Source organism: Electrophorus electricus, chromosome 11, assembly GCF_041902795.1.
Source record: "Electrophorus electricus isolate QZ-2024a chromosome 11, ASM4190279v1, whole genome shotgun sequence".
Taxonomy (NCBI): domain Eukaryota; kingdom Metazoa; phylum Chordata; class Actinopteri; order Gymnotiformes; family Gymnotidae; genus Electrophorus; species Electrophorus electricus.
Window position 1 is genome coordinate 14447015 of NC_137507.1, and position 21020 is coordinate 14468034.

Sequence of the window (21020 nt, forward strand, 5' to 3'; positions counted from 1 at the left end):
GGGGTGAAGGTGCTGTACAACTGTAACAGAGGTCAAGGAATGACAGCAACAGATTTAACTTCTTGAGAATTTTCATTTCTGAAGTTATTTGTTTAGGCTCTCACTTCTAGTAAGAACAATTTAGAACACCAAATTAGTTACTCAATTAAACACAAAGCAGTTATTAGATAACTTTATTTAGCATTTCAATTCGTTATTCAATATATTAATATGGGTGTGTATGGAGAAATATATTGATAAAAATAATGAATCAAAATTAAATTGTTACAACAGTGAAAATAAAATCCAAACATGATCATGTACATAAGCGGAAAGAAAAAAAATAAATAAATACACAAAATAAAAAAAGTGTTTAGTAGCCCAAGCTATTACCAATGGTAAAACAATGATACAAATGGTAAAACATGACATCAATAGAATACTCAATATTATAAATGGTCAAGTCACTTTCAGACCATGGTCAGGCTACATCAGAGAACAGAGCTTTAATTTTTAATCAGTGCTGAAGCATCAGTTTTTAACAGGGAACACAGGCTTTCCTTAAAGCTAAATCCCTCACAGGCAGGTAGCTGTGGCGACAGACCTTTGAGCTTCCTTACACAACGTCTCGGGTTCGTTTGATGGCACACAGCAGCATCATACTGCAGATCATACCAAAGATCTGCCAAAGAGAAAGCCGGTGGTTACCCTCCATGACCTGTTGCAGAGCTGAACGGGTATACTCTTCAAACCACTCCAAGTGGCCAACTGTTGCGGGCGCCATCCTACTCACCATGATCACACCAATGCCAATTCCCACACCTCCAATTATATGCAACTTGGAGTTGAACAGGTCATCTATAGCAGCTGGGCAACTCTAAAAATTGGGGGTGGGCAAAGGAAGACAACCGTTTGATTCATTTATTCATTAAAAGGCCCAAACAGCATGTTCTGGTAATGAACATCTACATCTCAGTTTTTTAGGTTACTACAGAAATTATGCTCCTTAGAGTGGATTGGAAGCAAAAGAAAACTGATGAGAAGCTTGTGGTTTTTGAAAAGTGGAAAACTGCTGAAGCCATTTACCGTGGTGACGAACTGCTCCGTATCCTGTTTCTTTGGACAGGTGTCCCTGGCCCCATCAAAATTAATTCCACCAGTACCACAGCACTGAAGCTGTTTAGGGTGAAAAAAATGTACTTATCCAGAGTGAACTAAAATATGCCAAGCTTTAACCAAGACTGTACACAACACGAATACCTACACTAAACTGGAAAACCCTTAAAGCCTCCTTGAGGGTCTCCTGCTTTGTAGCCAGGTAATTGTTGTAAGTTTCAGTGTAGAAGTTTTTCACTTCTTCCACAATCTGATAGGGCAAGAGAGAAATAATGGCATTAGGTTGTTTTCAAGTCTTTAAATGTAGCACACAGTGTTCAAAGTCATTGCCAACCGTGTCTTTATTGGACAGTGCCCAGATTCCAGCAGCTACTTCTCCTATAAATATGAGGAACAGGAACATGAAGAACTACAGAGAGGGAAAAACAAAAACATGAGTCAACTTCCAAAACTGCTTCACTTTTTACAACATTTTACCTTTATCTTCAAAATGCATCACTTCTAACATTTTATTTACTGTGGATGGTCCTTCCAAGTTGCCTTATTGGCTCTTGTTGTGCACTGAAACATCGAAACCAAACAGTAGTATGTAAAAACACATCCCAGCAGACAGGCATTGAAGAACTCACCAGCCCGAGCATGAGTGGGGACTCCTTAATGGCGCCACAGCATCCCAGGAAACCCACCACCATCATGAGGGCCGCAGCCACAATGAGGAGGTAAACACCTACACACCGCACATACAGATTACGCAACACCATGCAGTACTGGTCACAAGCATGCACCAGTCATGCCCACCCAGTTTAGAAGACTAGCTCATATGCCTAGTAACCATTCTTTGGCAAAACAAAATTCACCATATCATGGGCTGATGCAGCCTTAAAACAATTTTTCTAGAGAAGCTGTTGTCTCATGCCTAAGGCTTTCTGTTAGTTCAGTTTGAGTGCAAGCATTATGCCAAGAGTTCAGAAAACAAATAGCCCCAATGCTGAAGCCTGCACCCACTAGCTATTGTTGATGACAGCCTATCATTAAGATGTATGTCATTGCAGGACAGCCCTCGTGCATGTTATTGTGGTGCTCGTGGTAAGGCCAATTTGCCTTCCAGAGTGGGGTGGGGGTTATGGAGAGAAACAAATCAGGACAGAACAATACATGTCCTGTTGTGCATGTGGGAGGGCTTTTTAGAGAAAGGCGTCTCTGTGATGGTTTGAGGAAATGGGAATGGAACAAACGAACAGACAGACAGAGACAGACAGACACACAGAGAGAGAGACTCCCTTATTGCCCTAACCCCCTGGTATTTACTCAAATCACCCGATTCCCTTTCAAATCAGATTCAGCCGAGTTTGACTTACTGTTAAAAATTCAGCAACCAAGAACATTTCAGTGTTTTAGCATGAGGGATTCATTCCCTGCTGAGGATCATAAATATCAGCCACATTTGCATTTTTAATCACATCACAGCTAATGATTGATGATGAAGACTGTCCGGCAGCATGAGCTTGTGGTATGAATGTTTATGATGTGATCATTTGCATCAATTCATTTACTTTTTTTTTTTTTTACTGTGAGAATTAAGAAAACAATTATATAAATTCAAATCATACAATTAACTTTAAAATGTCTTAAGGTGACTTTCAGAATGGTCCATGGGACCCTCCGCCAGATTAAACATTTCTTAGTTACAAGGGGGGGGAAAAAGCTGATGGGCTCAGTGCTGCATAAAGCCTAGACTATCATGGCACTTCTATATTGACTGACAATTTAAAAAGTGAAACATTCTTTTTCACACTGGTAACAATTTTAATGACTAATACTGGGCATCATCTCAAACTTAAACACTGTCAATGTTGGCTGGATTGTAGGTTAAGGGAACTTCTGGAGATCCTGATTTCAGGTCAGAGTGGCCTTACTAAACCTCTTGGAATTGAGAGATTTAAATTTTGAATTATGCAATATCTCAACTTTTTAATACCTGTTAAGAATGTGGAAGGTGATCCTGAGACTTGGAAAAGATCTGACGTGCTCTTGTCGAAACGCAGCCATAGTGCAATAGCTAGGAGTGCCGTACCTGCAAGCTGATCAAAACACCATGCAAAAAAACAAAAACAAAAAGTTGGCATAAGTTTCTTCCCTGCCTTATAGGAAAATATCAGAACCTAGCACATGGTACAGACAGGTGAAGCCTTTTTTGGTCAACAGAACACTACCACCAGCTCAGATAAAGAAGTACAGCGATCTGGCTGATATCATGCAAGCAAGAAGCAAGCATGTATGGTTAAGCCTGGAGTCAACCTCAGCCCAAAAGGAATGCTGTCCAACTGGTCTCAGAGAAGATGCTAGGATTGCTTCCAACTAGCTAGTTACCTCACGTAAGAGGTTTTTAAATGCCACACCCAGATCATTATGAGTATGAAGAATTTTATGGCTGACTCATGGACAGAGAGGCCCAAACAGTGTACACCATGCCTGTGCCTCCTGTGCCCCAAGCAGACTTCTCGGCCTTGGCCAAGTCTGGCCACCAATTGCAGGATGGTTAAAATAATTCCATGTCAGCTGGTCTTAGGAACATAGATGTTGGCATGACCATTGTTTTGGCAGATGTTTTTGTGACTTTGTTAAAAAAGATAAACATAAAATGATCACGAAACCAGTGGAAGGCTTCAGGTGCTGACAAGCACATTTGCAACTTGTTTCTGTCTAAGCGCATGGAATCAATCATGAGATCATGATGGTGTTTTTAGACAAACAATGTGGACCATGCATCATTTTAAATGATACCTAGAATACCATGTATGGACACCTTTGAATTTGAATTTCTATGCTTACTTAGAACATAGAGGCTACCTATTAACTTGCATGGATTACATCATCTCTAACACCTATAATAATATTTAAACAAACAGCCAAATTTTGAGAGACTGTCATCATTTGTATTGCATCACTACAATTTTAACCAATATTCACTTACAGAAATCAAACAAATTTAAATCTCGTCAGATTGCTTTTGCAAAAGGTCTCACTTTTTCAGAGAAGACAGGTCAAAAACATTTCCCAATCCAGCTAGACTCGTTTTCTAATGCAGTGGGGATTTAGAAACCATAGTGCTGAGCATAGTGCATAGCACACACAGACACACAAAGCATTGGACAAACTTTAAAGTCAGTGCTGCTAATCAAATGCTTTCATAGTTTCAAGAGTTTGAACAACCAGATTTTCTCGGCAGGAGTGAAACTGCTTTTGTTCCCAAATAGGCCAGAGGTTAGGGAGTGGTCAGAATCACACAGGTCTAATGCTACTGCACATAAACCTGTCATTAGGCAACTTCATGTCTTGCAGTTTTTTCTGATCAGTCACTACACCAAAATATGCACTATAGTCAACATATGAAACTGTTTGCCTTTCTCTACACTATTGGTGAAGAATCTAGCTAAACCTAGCTAAACCTCACCGTAGAACCGTACGCTGTGTTTTTATTGTTTTTTAAAATTATTTCCACTTTTGCTTTCGGAGGTTAAAGAGTGCTGTAGCCCTAGCAGTGCACGGCAGCTAACGAATAACTCTTTTAAAAAGCTTGACCTTCGCTATTGAAAAAGCTTACCTGTTAATAATAATAATAATAAATTATTATTATTATTATTATTATTATTATTATTATTATTATTATTATTATTATTATTATTATTACTACTACTACTACTACTACTACTACTACTACTACGCAAAGTAATAGACTTTAACCTTTCGGCTAACAACATTACTTTGTTACGGTGCGTTTGCCATGCAGCTAATTACATGCAGTCAAATCCCGCACTGAAACACTTGTCTTGTACACATGAATTCATTCCTTGCTCAAGCAAAACACAAACCAGGAACAGCAAACGGCTACCTACCCAAAATAGGAAATTGAAAGCAAACATCATGTACATGAAAAAACTTAGACCTCCTCCTAGTCCCATGGTCACGTTTCTGAGACGCTAGGTGAGCAGAACAAGTACAACGTTAACAAAAATGAAACAAGGGTATACCAGGTTTTCTATTTATACACCTTTTCCCCTCCCTGAGGATGCGAGTTGAAGCGAAAAAACATATCCAACCAATGATACTCTCTTAAGTATCGTTAACGGTTAGCAAAAGTGTAGGCGGGGCAGGTTTACTAACACGAAAGCAAGCCATGATCGGCACTTAGATGGCAGTGCTTTTTTATTTTACGGAGGGACTTGATCCGCATGTATCTGTCGAATTCTGTTCCAAGTAAGCTTAGCAGTTCTGTGTATATTCAGAATGACTGATGGTTAATGAAGGCGAGTAGTGTTGGGCAAAGCCAGGCTTTGTGAAAACACTGATGCAAATATGCCCGAAATTGTTCGGAGGTTCCGAAACCGACAAATAATTCACTCCACGGCGACACCTACCTGCCACGTTTGCTAATGGCACATATTGATAATGGTAATGTCGACTCGGCTTGGCAGTTCTAAACTACTTATTATTCTGGTGGGTTTTACCAGGCTATCGATACATATGCCTAAATATTTTGGAGAAAAACACAAGAAACAATACAATAAACAAAGAAACATACGCTTTCAGATCGTCAGACACATCGACTTGGGAATGTAATTAACGATGTGTTTCAACTAATCTTTAATTTCTATTTCATTTGATTGGTATTTAAGTTTCATGTGTAAGACATGAGGTTTAGGAAGATATTGATAAAAAAACTGATATAACCACGGTTTGATTGCGCTGTGTAGCCTAGTGTAGACCCCCTAGTGTAGACCCCCTAGTGTAGACCCCCTAGTGTAGACCCCGTTGTGCTTTGTGGAACGTGTGTCTACGGCGGAATGAAGTGTGAGTAAATTTAGCTAATTATGCTTATGGAAATTTAAGGAAGAATGTCTAACATTTTTATATGTCAAGATTTTTATTCAAAAATAGTTGTTCTGTTGTCAAGATTTTTTTCTAAAATATTTGTTCTGCTGTTTTTTTTAATTTATTTATTTATTTTTAGCTGAGTCGGATTCTTCTTTCTTTCTTTACAAATGGCCTTTAAAGCTTTGGAAAAATTAATTTATATGGAATTCTTGTTGCTATAAAGCCTAAAGTTGCGGTTGTACAGCACATTGCTTCTGCCTGTAAGCCAGATGATCATTCTTATAGTAATGTCAATATAGGACTATCCCAACTATCGCTCACTGTCTGCTTTCTTTAGCCTATCAATCAGTATGTTCTATTACTAACCTTATATCCAGCCTATGACTTACTAAATCGCACTGTTAGTCGCTATGTCTCACCCTCTTACAGAATCTCTATAAATTGAAATGTGTTTGCTTGACTTTTAGGTATTCTGGGAGTTTGCGGTTGAGACAGATAATCAGGTATAATCAGGTTTCAGACAATGTCAGTCAAACGTAGGAACGGCAGGTAAGCCATCTGTTGAAACGCACCAGAGCCTTTCCTAAACATAGTCAAGAAACATAGGCCACCCCTGGGCAGTGTTTCGAAACGTCTGTTCTTCCGAAGCTCGATGCTGCATCGAAACGTCAGTATCGAGCGTCCCAATCCCTAAAGTCTGGTCTAGATACAAAACAGAACAGGAATGGTTACTCTTCATTTTGCGTGGTGCAGGACGTTTGGTTTTCCTGCTTCTGAGAAAACAAGACTGGTTCTCCCTGTGGGCACTTGACAAACTTGACGTATCTACCACATCGGCTACCGGCTTTTCTCTCCTTTATTCAGCCTCGAAAACAGATAACCGTTTTAAAAACGGGGAATGGAGAAGGAGATAATTGTAGTTTAAAGTGTATATGGTGTGGCCTACATTCTTAGCTTCTGTTTCTGAAAGATCAAACGACGTCTTTAGAGTTTAAAGTCCTTTAAAGGGATGGACCAACAGGTTCACGGTCCGCACAGAGTTTAGCATAAAACTAACCCCAATAGTGGGTCATGATCAGCTACATTGAAGCTTTTTTTTTTTTTTTTTTTTTTTTTTTTTTTTTTTTTTTTTTTTTTTTTTTTGCCATGATGGTATTTGACTCAAACAGCAAAGAACTAAAAATACTTTAGAATAATTGGATCAAAAAGTGGATCTGACCCCAACAGATCAAGTTCCTAGACTTGAGGTAGAGTCATTTATTTAGACTGCTTTAAATGGGGTGTAACTACGTTCTCATTTTACGTGGAGAGTTTGCCGTTCCAGATATAAAACAATACCCAAGGTGCATATACATTTGCAGCAGACTTGACTGCAAGCAACAGGATGCCAGAAAGTTTTAATGTGAGTAATGTCTATAGCAATAATATAATTTTGCTTGGATAAAGGTTTGATGCACATTACATATATACACAGTTTTAAAAAGTCATGAAACTGTAATGTATAAGATAAGGAAATGGGCTAATTAATATATAAGGGATTTTCTTATATAGTTTTTTTTTTCATAGATGATTTTTCTTTAAACAATTTCAATCTTTGTAAACTGCAATTACATGATTGACCTGAATGTAACCTGTACTGGGAAGCAGAAGTAGAAGGTAATGATATGCTCTCACTGTTCTGCAGATGCCTAGCTGTCCTGTGCTCTGTAGCACATCAAACAGACAGACCAACTTTGGAGGCCTGCTGTTGTCTGAGTGGTTGTTAAACTGTTCTTTAACAGTTGTTAAAGAAACTCAAATAATGATTTGATTGAAGTTGTCCCAAATTTCTGTGTCCATATATGAAAATGCTTAAATATTAGACAAGGAGGCACATGATATGTCAGGACAATTTACTGAAACACATTTTAAGTGATAACAAGAATGAATTAGGTTTAGGTCCAGAAATAATAATTTGGTTTTTCATGGTAATAGATAAATATGTAACATGAAATAATATGTAAGCCCTTGTCTGAGGAAGCAGTTATTTGGGGAGCACTTAGGCCATATATTAGACCTCTGGAGTTTATAGAAATTTCAAGGATTTCCCTGCTCCTATGTGGGAGAGTTCTAAGGTGTAATTTATGGTATATATGTATGCATTCTGTGAGTTTTTAGACAAGCAAGCTGACGACTTTGGCTTTGTATTCTGCTCCAGGTGAATGCTCAGCGTTTAAATTAACTTAAAATTCTTTGCCATTATATTTGTAGTGCAGTGTCTTTCATCTCCGAAAAGCTCCGTCTCACAATTGGGTGGCATAATTCCAAAATCTTGCCTATGGATCACTATGCCATTAAAAGGATAGATTAATCAACCAAGCTAAAATGTTAACTCATGGATTTCGTGTCGTTATTTTAAATATCCAAAATATGCATTCATTGATATTCGTTCTTTTCAGTGATCTTTGTTGCATCTGAAGAGAGAGGGCCATCTGAGTTGTTTCCCCCAAAAAACATTGCTTTAATTCAGATTTATGACATAAAATTGACAGTGTCATGGCAATTAATTACAAGGTATGCAGTCAAGAAATCACTTTAAAACAGGCAAGTATAGTCCAAATAAAATCACTATTAGTAAAGCGTGATGTCTTTAAAGCCTTTGTACTTAATGCAATTTGGCATCTTTGATAAATATAGAGACCCATAAATCACTGATAATGATAAAAGTAGCACCTTTCCCACCTGCCACAGGTCTTCCAAATGACCACTGGTTAAATGTTAATGGATGTTTTCACGAATGGTATTGCTCTACTTTCTAGACACAAATAAAGCTTACAACGAAATTTACTTGTGTATCCTCTAAGACCATTAAACATTAAACCTGTTGTGGACAATATGGATATATAATTTCGCTTACATTACATATATTGCATATTACATATGAAATACGAGTGAGAAAATATTTTAAAATATTGCTTGCTGGTTTATTGTTAGTCCTCTGTCACTAAGTGAGCAATTTTAGTTTTGATATTTTTGTATGTTTTCTTTATGAACAATCGAAGAAATTAATTCAAATAGGCATATTCAGCGGATGTCTAACACAAAAACAATGTTACCGTGGTGGCAAAAGCAAGCCATGGTCCGGTTTGGAGAATCAGAGCAGCCGTGTAAAGCCGGTGGCAGCGTCAACTTTTCCTTGGAATTATGAGATTCTTTTTTAATGTAACACACTCTGTTTACTGTCCAAGACAGACACTAACCTAATAAGTAATAATCTTAGAAACGTCTCGTCAAGTAACAAAATATTTGTTGGAACTTACCCAAAGGATGAAATTAAAGATGAACAAGATATATTTGACACATAACTCTGCACTTGTCAGCGCTGCCATGACGAACGCTCCTAAACTTGGAAACCTCGTCAACGCGCGATGCTTTCCTTCTGTGATCAGTGTATCGATATCCTAAAAGCTTCGGTGCCAGGGTGCTTCTGTTGATTTGTGCACGTCGGTTATTTTCCGATGGTCAACTCCGCTCCTCCTCCAGAGATGCGCGAATAACAGTGAACTCCCACCTCAGCTGAGAAAGCGCGAAGTAAGACTATCGGAACTTTCTTTCGTTATTTTTCTTTTTTCTTTCTTATATTTGTTTCTTCTTCGTCTTACTAAGTCCCAGCATACAAAAAGCCCAGTGTTGAATTAATAACTACAGTGTTTATATAGATCTAGTTTTACATAATTTAACAGTGTTAATTCTGACAATGCTTTATCCAGCAGTTTTGACTCCTTTCACACTACAGCCACTTTTTGGGAATATTTAGATTATCAGTTTATTTTTGCTGCTTTAGTTATTTTCAGTGGCAGTGTTATTATGTGATTTATAATTTTGTTTTTATTTCAGTTTATCATTTATTATCCAGTTTAATATGTTTACTGTGTATTTTGCATGTCATAGTGACTGATGTAGAGGAGCAAACACAATTAATATTGACACCAAGTCACAAATCTGCAGATTTAAGATAAGTCTCAATCATCTCCTCCTGATTTGATCCAATGTTTTTTGGATGCACCTATGGGCCTTTCCACCAACCAACTTACACTTAAACCATCACAGAGCAACCACGACTCTGCCCTAAATAAAACTGATCCTTCCCATAAAGCTGAGCTCTATGCCTGCTGAAAGTTTCTTTAATGAAGTTTGCAGCTATACAAATGTTGTTAATGTCTTCCATTTACATATGCGGCTGTCTTACAATGCCATTGCATTGTACTTGCTGCTCTCTATACAGAGGGTGACAGATTATCCTCCCTCTGATCAATAATATTTATGGCTCTGTCTGATTTTCCAACAGGCTGCTAGTAGCAGGGTGGTACAGAGGGGAATACAACTGTGCTTTGGTAGAGGGACTGTTTTGTCCAGAAGAATGGAACCCATTGTCTCAGATGTGGCTCTGCGCTGCCTCACCCACTCATCATCCAGCCAGCTCTGTCAGCACTGTGCATCACCCTTAGCAACAAGAGCACAATAGCTATCAATTGGCCCACTTGAAGCCGATCAGATTCCACAGAATGTGGCAGTAATGACCAAACCCGCACTTCGGCACTATGATGGAATGAAGAGTATGTTTGAATAGACTTTTTCTCACTGGTGATTCCAGAAGCCCTGCTCTCTGGTGATTGGAATCTATATATGCTGATGGATTTTTAAAAATTATTATTTTGCTCTGTGCCTTTAAAAGTAAGGCTTTGTGTGTGCAGTATACATCCAATTCTATTGTTTCAAAGAACATTACTGTCACAAGCAACTAGAGGGGGATGAAAACTGTATTTTCTAAGATTCCAAATCACATCTAAAAATATCTAAAGCTCCCCACTGTGGTTGTTAAAGGTGTAAGACACTGAATTTCTATTCAGAAGTACACTGCACTAAGATTCACATTTAGGGAACTTGAGTAATGTCATGTAGCAATGGTTCTGAGTCACAACAACTGTGAAACTTGATTTAAGCCATTGATTTGGTTAATAAGTAGAGATGAGAAACAAGGAAAACGGTTTACTTGGAAAATAACAAAAGATCTGTATGAAAACTTCACTTATAATGTTTTAAACCTGTTCAGAACAAAATGGGAACTGTGAGGAACTCTGATGTTAATAAAACATCTGAAGACTCTTGGAATGTAGAAAAATATATATTATATAGCCGATCCCTAACATCATCTATTCAAATGCAATTACTACTTACATTCTATGAGTAATTGACATAATTTAGTCTTAAAGGAACTTTCAAGTCTAATCTTAGTCAAAGCAATACTATAAAACAATTTATAAAATATCACATATGTGTACATCAGTCCCAGGCAAGTTTACTTGTAAAAAGTGTTTGTGACTACTGTAATGTTGCTTTAACTAGTGATATAATGGAAACATGTTTTATGTGCTTGTTGTGTGTTTATGTGTTTTGTGTGCCATTATAACAATCGTTGCTACTAGTGGTTACTTGTTCCACACATACTATATGCTATAATTGTCAGGTACTATAAATTTCAATCAGGGAAACAGCGGGAGACCTGGATACTTACATTTTCTGACCACACGAGGGAACCAATGATACATTTTGTCAATACGCTTTCATTCTGTGGCAGATTCAGAAGCGCTGAAGTGTTGACAACACCCTACAGTTTATGATGCTAGTTCTAAACAGTATACACCCAGCTGATCCTAAACCGAACCGCTCTCTAGAATACACAGCAGAAACTCGGCGCCTCTTATATGTCACACTCTCATACGTGTAACATATAAGTGTGACACACTCTTATATTTATACACACTCTTATATGTCCTTTAATAACTTTTTCGTTGCTCGGGGTAGAGACTTGTGGTAAAGTGCGTTTTGCAGTGAAGTGTTTTTCAAGAAAGCCGACTGGCTTTGAAAGGTGAAATCTAATGTTTTTGGACTTTGACTATAACCCTGTCTCGAATAAGTAAAGCGTTACTCGTACATTTTATACAGCAGTATGTTCAATTTCAATTCTAAAATAACCCAACTTTAAAAAAACAACAACATGTACAGCAGACCCACACATACGAAAGGAGACCGACATAGGACCAATCAGAAGTTTTGTTATTCTGGCTCAAACGGAATTAGACCTTTTGTTATTCGTCTCAGTGTTGTCGACGTAAAACCGTCACCATTACATTGCAAAACATGCAGATGGGTAATTCCCTGTGGTGTTCGGCTTCCCATACTCAGCATCCACCATAATGTCCCTACTTACAAATCAGCGCAGTTGTTGGGCAATGTCTTTGGCGGCGTGAATGCGTGTTTCAAAGTAAAAAGTTGCGCAACAGTTGTGCGCATTTCTGGCCATATGTGAAGCTATATAAGATCTAAAACTGCTTTCTGCTTTGTCGGCCTCGTTGCTCTAGCGATGGTTTGCCACACAGAATTGTTTTTTCTCTGTCACGTAAATTGATACCTCAACCTATGTAAAGGGAAGAATGGGCGTTTGTGTGCGTGCGTGAGTGCAAAGGAAAACCACACCGGAGAGTGGAAAGCTTGCAAGCAGCAGCGCAGCCTAGATTAGCCCAGTAAAATGCAAGTATAAAGAGTTAAGGAATTAGAAACGAATTATGTTGAAAAGTAAAGGAGCTGGGTAATACACCAATGAACATTACTTGAATATGTGTGAGCAGTTATTTATTGCATTTAGCTTTAAGCTTCATTTTGAAGGGACAGATACCAGTGTTTTAAAAAAATTAGATTAATTAAGTGTTCATCCGTAATGGTCTTTTTTGGATAGAAACAGCTTTGTGACCTCACTAAATGAGCCATGTCAATATTTTATTGTAAAACAAATGCTGGGGTTGTTTTGTTATTGGTTGTGGGGTTATTTTCAGACATAGATTTACTAAACATGTACTAAACACAGCCATAAATCTTTGCCTAATAGCAAATACATTTCTAAGATTAGCCTGTAGGATACTGAAAAATGCATAAAATACTGGATACTAAAAACAAATCTTTGAATTTCCATATGATCAGAAGCACCATTGCATAAATGAAGGTATAACCTTTTGTTTGTTTGTTTGGAAGTACCTAGAATCCTCTCCAATTACAATACCCCACTTTATGAAGCAAACTGCAGTGTGTAGCAGAGCCCTGGAATTACGGCGAATAGGATACAGCAACCTTGCACTCATTTGAAGATTTGAAAATGTGATGTTTTTCATTCTTGTTTCCCAGGGATACTCAGCCACATGGAGGGCAGCCACTGTGCTGTGTGGGTGAGCCTTCTGTGCTATTTATGTACAGAGGCTCAAAGTGGAGAAGCTTTCCATTTCTCACACACTGATATACTACTGGTGTGAACATGTAGGCCCAAGAATTTGGCAATATGGTATATCGCCTATATCATTCTTATTATGGCTGAGATAGTGCTGTGCTTGGACGAGCTCAAGGTGAGTCCATGCTGCCTTTTTAACTGCAGCCCTAGCTGACTTATACATAACATAAAATGACATTATGAAATCCAGTTTGATAGAACACTTTTTAAAAAGCAGTGTTTGTGAATTTTTTAACAATATTGGAAAAATATCATGATTGCAATTCTCTCACTTCTTTTAACATGACAGAGGTATGCCTAGAGTGGATTGAGACCTGGGCCTAAGAAAACCACAGTTTCTTGACCTTTGCATTTAATGCGGATTTATTGGTTTGGACCATAAATAGTCTTAATGGCAGTGACGTGAATCATCGCATTTTCAAAACCTTTACAGTATATGAATTTCACTTGAATTATTTGCATGACCGGCTGACCCTTAAAGCTTTTGACAGCACTGTATGAGAACATTGTTTTTAAAATGGGGCCCAATGAGACCCACAGTGTTTCTGTTTATATTTATTTTAAATGGGAGGTCCCTAGTATGTGTGTCCCTAGTATATTTTTTCTGCTGTATATCACTCGTTAAAACTTGTGAAATCCACTGCACACTGCTTGTGTGCCCACGTTCATATTTCAGAGATCCTTAATAATATAAATGTGCAGCATCATGTGGGGTCCACTTGCCTAATCAGCCAGGCTGACTTCATTGAATCTAACACCTCCTTGCCCAGGTGTCAGTCAAATAGTTAGGCCTAATATAGTCAACTACATTGTTGATTTCCTTGAAGACAGATCGAGGGTTCCTCGAAAACCAGGTACATGGTACCTTAATATTTAAGCACAGAGATGGGCCTATTTAATAGCTGAAGTGAAATGAGATACTATGCTGCATCTTGCAGCCGACGAGATGAAAGCGATTGTGTTTTCTTGGTGCAGGGTGCAGTCTGACGCATCTTCTGGGTTAACTTTTAGCACCCTTTATTTTCCTCTTCATTTTTCATATTGAGAGATCAAGAAACTTTTCAGAATGAAAGTTCCAGTTTGAGCGGTTTCTGTTTGCTGGCAACCTCTCAGCTAAGATCAAAACAGGATTGGAATGGATCGTGGACCTTGTTCACCTGTGACTAAACCAAGACAGAAGATCGTGGCAATTAGTCAAATTTTGGCCCATCCATAAGCCTCCTCTCAGGCAGGAATGGTATTAACTGTCACAACAGTTTGCAAACTAACCCTGGACAAAGCCGGGAGCGGATTTTGCATCCTGACAGCACCCGAGCCTACCTGTACTCGTTTCGAGTTGCATTTTGCCTGCTCCATGGCTACAAACAGGCCTAGATCACTCTCACGCGGCGGTAAGTGCGTGTGTCACTTCTCTTAAAAATACGTGCGAATATAGTTTGCCGATTTTATGATCATCTGTTTTTCTGTTCTGAGCGTTTGGTTGGCACGTGGACACAATATATTAACAGCTGTTAGTTAGCCTAGTTTAGCTGGTGATGATGAACGTCTACTAAACCATACCGAACGGTTAGACCATATGACAACGAACAGCCATGGATACAGCCAAATGTAATATTGTACAAGGGTGAATTCATAACAGCCAAATTATTGGAAGCACCAATCTGAGCAATACAGAGTTGTTTAAAAAAAAGTTTTAAGCAAGTTCACGCTACTTAAAGTTTACGAATTTGTTCGTTTTTATATTTACTTTTAATATGGCAAAGCAGTTGATTATTTTTGAGTGTCTGTCCATGGTGCTGAAACCAAGTTCATTAATCAGTGGTGGAAGTTAAAGCAGGCACGTCTTAATATTGTTACTCCGTTAAAGTTTGTCCAGCAAGTAAAACGTGTTTACATTTAAGTTTTAAAGCACTAATTCGAATGTATATTTACAATTTAAATGTAACTATTATTTATGTAGTCTTCACTGTGCACGTACTTTTCTTGGTCTTAGTCATTAGCTATCTATAGACCCGTATGTCTACGAAGCTGCTTTATGGTTCTGAAGGCGCTATCCAAATCAAATCAAACTGAACTGAATTTAATTAATGTTATGTTATATTTAAGGATGAATTTACATGCGATTGATATTTAAACCACCATAAAGTTATTTTTCTGTGTAACCTCCCCATGTCTCCCAAACACAAAACAAAAACTTACATAAGAAGTAGAAGAAATCACTTTAGTTGTCTATCAAAATCAAATGAATTGGTTTAAATCAACTGCAAGAGAAAGCACCGGTCACTGGTGCTTTTTCTTGTAGTTGGTTTAAACCAATTATTAATAGTTTATGAACTCAACCATACAGACCTACATTAAACTACATTTACTGGCTTACTTACAGGTAATAAGGCTATGTACTGCAACCACTTTAACGCTAAATAGGTACTTAAGAACACTTTGTTACATCCTTGTGAATAACTGAAAATACAGAATAATCTGCACACACATATTTTACTTAGTCCATTCTCCAGCAAAATCAACATCTCCTCATCCTCCAACATCTTTCATCATTAAAAGAATTAAGACATATGTTTTAACTCAACAGAAGCACGAGATAACGCCGCGGACCATGTGAAGGTTACCTCGGATAGGATGGACTCATCCTCCGTGCACAATGAAAGACTATACCGCATAGCGAGAGAACTTTCTGGAATGGGATTTGATCCTGTAACCTACACATTTGATGACCCCTCTGCCTACATCGTGAGTTGTCTTCCTGGATTGGTTACTTGGCATCAAATTACGTGATTTTCTTTAAGTTGTTTTTGTTCTATGGTGGATATATGTTTGTGTACCATACCATTAAAAATAGCCCGTCTTTTACCTTTTAACATTTTAGTTTATATTCCACAGTCACATCCTGTGTCAGATTTTGATTCATATTTGAATAAATATCTTGATCGTTTTTTCCTGCCTATAGGCCTATGTCTAAAAAAAAAAAAAAACTAAAAAAAAAAAACCGTGAAAACTTTGTACGAGTTTGTATTTAAATACGTATACGCATTTCTAAGCACGGTAATCATAGTTGTGTTTGAGCAGCGCAGAAGTCTTATTACTAGACTCACTGAGTGACGAATCACAAGTTTCTATGGAGATCCGCAGTTGCGCGAGAGCGAAGGTCCGCGCTTCCTAGTCAGCTGTCAGTCGCGAGCAGTGCCAAAATCGAGCAGGCGGATGGGCTTGCTGCCGTTGTGCTTTATATGTAGTTTCTTACGATAGAGGGATGGCCAGTGGTGTCACTGCGAGGTGACTACGCTGTGGACATGTTCTGAAGAAAGTAGTCAATTGTGCGGCGCACGCACAACGCGCGGAGGAACTGCCGTCAGCGTTTTAATTCGTTGTCTCTCTGCCTTCCTATAAGAGCTCCAACATGCTCCACTCGTCGAGGGATGACAAGATACCCGTGAGTCTGATATTTTTGCACTGAACTTAAATACTGTAGTTCCGTTTTATTGTACTAAGTTAAATCCTGAATGAACCAAACTACTGATTGTAATTAACCTAATCGCAGGTAACCGCAGCTTTATATGAAAAGACCGCAAATCAGTGTTGCTCTCTTTGTGTTTCGTTCTATATTTAAGCGTATTGAGAGCAGCCAAATTAAGAAGCAACAGTCTGACCTACATCCATGCGTATCATACTCCCCTTTCTCCGACGTGAATTTGATACGCAGACAAAGCAGCGAGCCCTGCGCTTCTGCTCATTGCGCTGTGCTCTCACCGATTCAGGTGGTCAATAACTTCATGGATGCGGGGCACGAGCCTGGCAAAGGGCTGTACTTTGCCGATGGGAAGAGGAAAGTGGACTATGTGCTGGTGTATCACCACCGGAGACCATCGTCGGTCCACGAGTCCCCTGGCCACCATAGGCTCTCTGTCATCTCCAACGGCAGCTTCCCCCGGGTGGGGAGCAAGGAGTCAGAGGGGGTCAAGGAAGAGCACGCGGAGGTGGTGGTAGACATGGGCCCTATTGACCATGTGGAAGGTGAGAAACTCCTGATCCGGGAAGAGTTCGAGGCAAACCTGAAGGACGCAGGTCTGGAGATTGAACGGGACAGCGAGGTGGGTGAAGACTAATGGTCGTGCTGTGCAGTGCATGCCACAACTCTCCAGAGTGATCAGAGTGTTTCTGTTGACTCTTTCTGTTATGGTGACAAACTGTGCTTCACTTACTGGCACAGCACCCTAGAAAGCACTAGTGGCAATATTTTTGTTAGAAAAACTGTTGTGCGAGAGGTTGACTATCAATACATTTTAACAGAACCTTTGCACTATGTGCTGGATTGAGTCATTTTAGATCGAACGTTTTTGAGAAGCTGGTTACAGGATCTGGAATTCCACTAACGAAGGACTGATTCTTGAGACTTTAGTGTGAATTCCTTGCAGTGTTCTTCATTAGCATCAGTCAGTGCTAGCTTCCAGATACTTCATTCCTGCCTACCCTTGTGGAGCAACTGCTTCATGAAACATGGTGTTAAGTGGTGTGTGTTGTGTGAGTGAGCTGAGAGAGAGAATTGGTGGGTGGGAGTGCACGTGTGCTCCTGCGCATGTGGATGTGCATCACAGTGGAATCTCGGTGTGTGGGTGTCTAGTTCGGGCTTCTCCTTTTGGCTGTGTGTTCGGTGTGCAGCAGGAGCCATGCCAGGTTCTTCTAAGAAGATCACTGTCTGGCAACATACCAGTCTCTGAGGGCAAAAGAGCATCTTGATTTCATGGGGTATAGATTAAATCCATTAAGTGTTTGATCTGTGTGTACGAAGTAAGACTGAGGGTCCTACCACAGTTATTGTTAATCATTTGTATGGTTATTCTTGGCATTTGCTTGAGGCAGAAAAATCTGTATAGATCATAAGGAGGTTATTTTTATTTTCCTCTTTTTGCACCCGTCTTATACCTAATCTGAAGCGTTCTTTCTGTGAATTTATTCTCATCACATCAACATGTACCAGTTTGTAGTGAGAGATGTCAAATCTTGTGGTTGTAGATTAAGTGCCTCAGTTTAAGAACTATTCACATGCAGGTTATTTCTTCATTACCATATTATTAAACTACTTGAATAAATAATGATTGTTTTAAAATATGGAACAAACAGGCTGTATTTCCTATTCTATAAGAAATGTTAAAAAAAAGCAATGTAGCCCAAAGATGGCCCTAAGTGACCAGTCCACCAAAATTACTCTAAAGGACCCTTTAAATTAGATTTTCTTTGCTGTCCTGTTAGACATTGGATTTGACTTTACAGAACAGTGGTTGAATACTGTTTAAAATGCAAAGCAGTGTTTAATGTACCAAACATTAGGCAGCTGTAATACAGTATTGCTTACTAATAACACTGGGCAACAAAATCTTTACACTTTGTCCCACAAACTAAAACATGTGCTCCTTACAGTATGCTGAATTTTTATGCTGAATTTGAAATCTGTTTTTAGCCTTTTTAGACAGAACAATTTGTAAAATATGTATATTATTTATTTATAAATAGGTCTGTTATTATACTATAAATTATGTACAAACCTGCTTCTAAAATGTACAGGTGTATGATTTTTGACTATTTTTGGCCTCGGGAACATTCCTCTTCAGTGTCCATCAGTAGTTTTCCAATTTTCTTGGTTCCACTTTTCCATATCATATATATGCAAGTATGCTGGAACACACAAAAAAATATGGGTGATAAAGAACTATGGGAGATAGGAGGAGCTTTTCAACTCTGTTCACCTGAACATGTGTCTATAAATACATTTCAAAAGAATGACGTAATAGGAGACATAGAGGATAAGCAAGGCCACTGTGGCAATGGTGTTCTTCAGCTGGAACCATCATTTTATTGTAATGCTGACTGAACATATTGATCTTAATCAGGTTACCAGCAATCTTTGCCAAAGTACATTAAAAGCAACAGAATATCACTAAAGGGCATGTTGACTACATTTGGTTGCATTTGGATGGTTTTGCTGTATAGTTTACTACACGTGGTTCTAAAATCAATATAAAATGATATCCAAATGCCAGTATAGTGCCTGCAGTGTGCGCAGTAAATCCCTGCTTGGCTGAGGCAATGGGATCTGTGTGAGTCCAAGCTGCGAGTCCATCTGTGGGGTCTGAAGGTGCAGCAGGCTGTGTTGAAGTTTGCACCTGATGTGCCATCCCGGTGTTGTTGTCATGGAGCGGTTCATGGAAGAATGCTGTGTCACCCTTCAGCAGCAGTTACAGCATACACAGCTTGTTTGATCCTTTTAGGTATGAAGCTACACATGAGTTAAGAGTCAAACCCCTCTACACCAGAGTGGATGAAGAAAGCAGATCAGAGAGGGGTTGCCAGGACTCAGGGCCTGGGTGTTCTGGGAATGGTGTTCCGGGGGTGAAAGGCATAACATGCCAGAGCCCACCAGATTATATAAGTAATCGAACTTATTCACCTGATCTGTTCTGCCCCTTCCACAGACTTCCACATGGGAGCAGTTGCTGCTGTAAATGCAGGTTAGAGTCGGTACCCATTTTAATATGAAACTGCTTTGTGGACAGAAAATGCTAATAAAAGCCTTTGGATTTAACACCACTGTGTATCTTTTAACTGACCTGAAAATAGGTCTCTGTGGGGCTCCCTTTAAAGTTTGTCCTACTGGTAGACAGTATTTCTCTTTGTCTTTGTCAGCATATCTCAGAAAAAAATAATTCTTTTGGAGAGTTAAAAAATTTGGAAGCAGGTCTCTGCTATCACTGAGCTGTTTGTTGTAGGTTTAGGAACATTCATTCCTAATGAAACTCTTAAAACTCTTGTCGTCTCACATTTCTTGAGGCTGTGCACTGTGACTGTGGCTAAACGCTTGAGGCTACAGCATATAAATTATTCACCTGTCAGGTAATGGCTTAAGCAATCTGGACAGTGAAGTCCTCCTTTCACCCAAGCATCAAGATCAATCATCATCATCAAGATCAATCATCATCACCATTATCATCATCGTTGTCATCATCATCATCATCATCATCATCATCATCTTGCTCCTTTTCTTCTTTTTCTTAATTGTCATCATCATCATTGTCATCGTCATCATATGTTGCTTAATATAGTTTTAATTCTCATTTCTTCTCTGGTTTGTGTCATCATCAGCATTGACTTCATCATCATCAGTCAGATCTGCATGTTGCTGGAGTCTCGTTTGTGTTCTTCATTGATGTCTGCCCTTTACCGCTGTCATGAGCTACCAATGTGTATCTGTGCTTAATTATTCCAAATGTCAAAGGTAGGATTCACCCTGGCATGTGGAGATGCTTCCGCTTTTGGGTCTTTGGAAGCCCCTGAAATGTCAGCCCAGCTGGTTTGTGTAGCTAAAGCTCCCTCTCAGCCCAGGCTAAAATCGACCTAATTGCCTTATCCTGCTGAGATGAAGTACTAATTGGAATATCTTATCCTAATTAACCTTCTCAGATCCACATGTTATTTTTATCTCATTTTTGTGCGTGCATGGGTGTGTGTGCTCATGTGAATGCAGGGGACAGAAAAAAAGAAGAGTGATGGAGTGCAGGGCAGAGGGAGGCTGGCCTCAGGTTTCCATCTGTCCATCTCTCTGGCTCTGTCACTTATTGTCAGTGTCACCTCCTCTCTTCTCTGGACACCCGCTTATGCGTTGCTCATGAAGGCATAGCTGAGTATGGCCAGACAGATAAAATTACTGTTATCACCCTGTAGGTAG

General features: G+C 39.0%; 2 protein-coding genes across 4 annotated transcripts in view; one reads left to right on the top strand and one right to left on the bottom strand.

The window, feature by feature from the left end:
- Positions 1-156: 156 nt before the first annotated feature.
- cd9b (CD9 molecule b) lies at positions 157-9477 on the bottom strand. 2 transcript variants are annotated; one of them, XM_027015849.3, is made up of 8 exons: positions 9270-9477; positions 3074-3176; positions 1725-1822; positions 1430-1504; positions 1244-1345; positions 1066-1155; positions 773-856; positions 157-661 (listed from the first exon to the last, which is right to left on the bottom strand). In XM_027015849.3, the coding sequence occupies exons 1-8, from the start codon at positions 9336-9338 to the stop codon at positions 596-598; spliced, it is 687 nt and encodes a 228-aa protein (XP_026871650.2). In that variant the 5' UTR covers positions 9339-9477; the 3' UTR covers positions 157-595. The 2 variants fall into 2 exon arrangements, with proteins under 2 accessions (XP_026871650.2, XP_026871651.3); XM_027015850.3 differs by lacking the exon at positions 9270-9477 and adding an exon at positions 4992-5223.
- Positions 9478-16406: 6929 nt separating this feature from the next.
- ano2b (anoctamin 2b) overlaps positions 16407-21020 on the top strand; it is a 36135-nt gene continuing 31521 nt past the window's right edge. For both annotated transcript variants that reach the window (XM_035528623.2, XM_027015853.3), the window contains exons 1-2: positions 16407-16733; positions 17059-17391. In XM_035528623.2, coding sequence (XP_035384516.1) covers positions 16701-16733; positions 17059-17391 — 366 coding nt within the window. In that variant the 5' untranslated portion in view covers positions 16407-16700. The remainder of the gene's footprint in view (positions 16734-17058; positions 17392-21020) is intronic.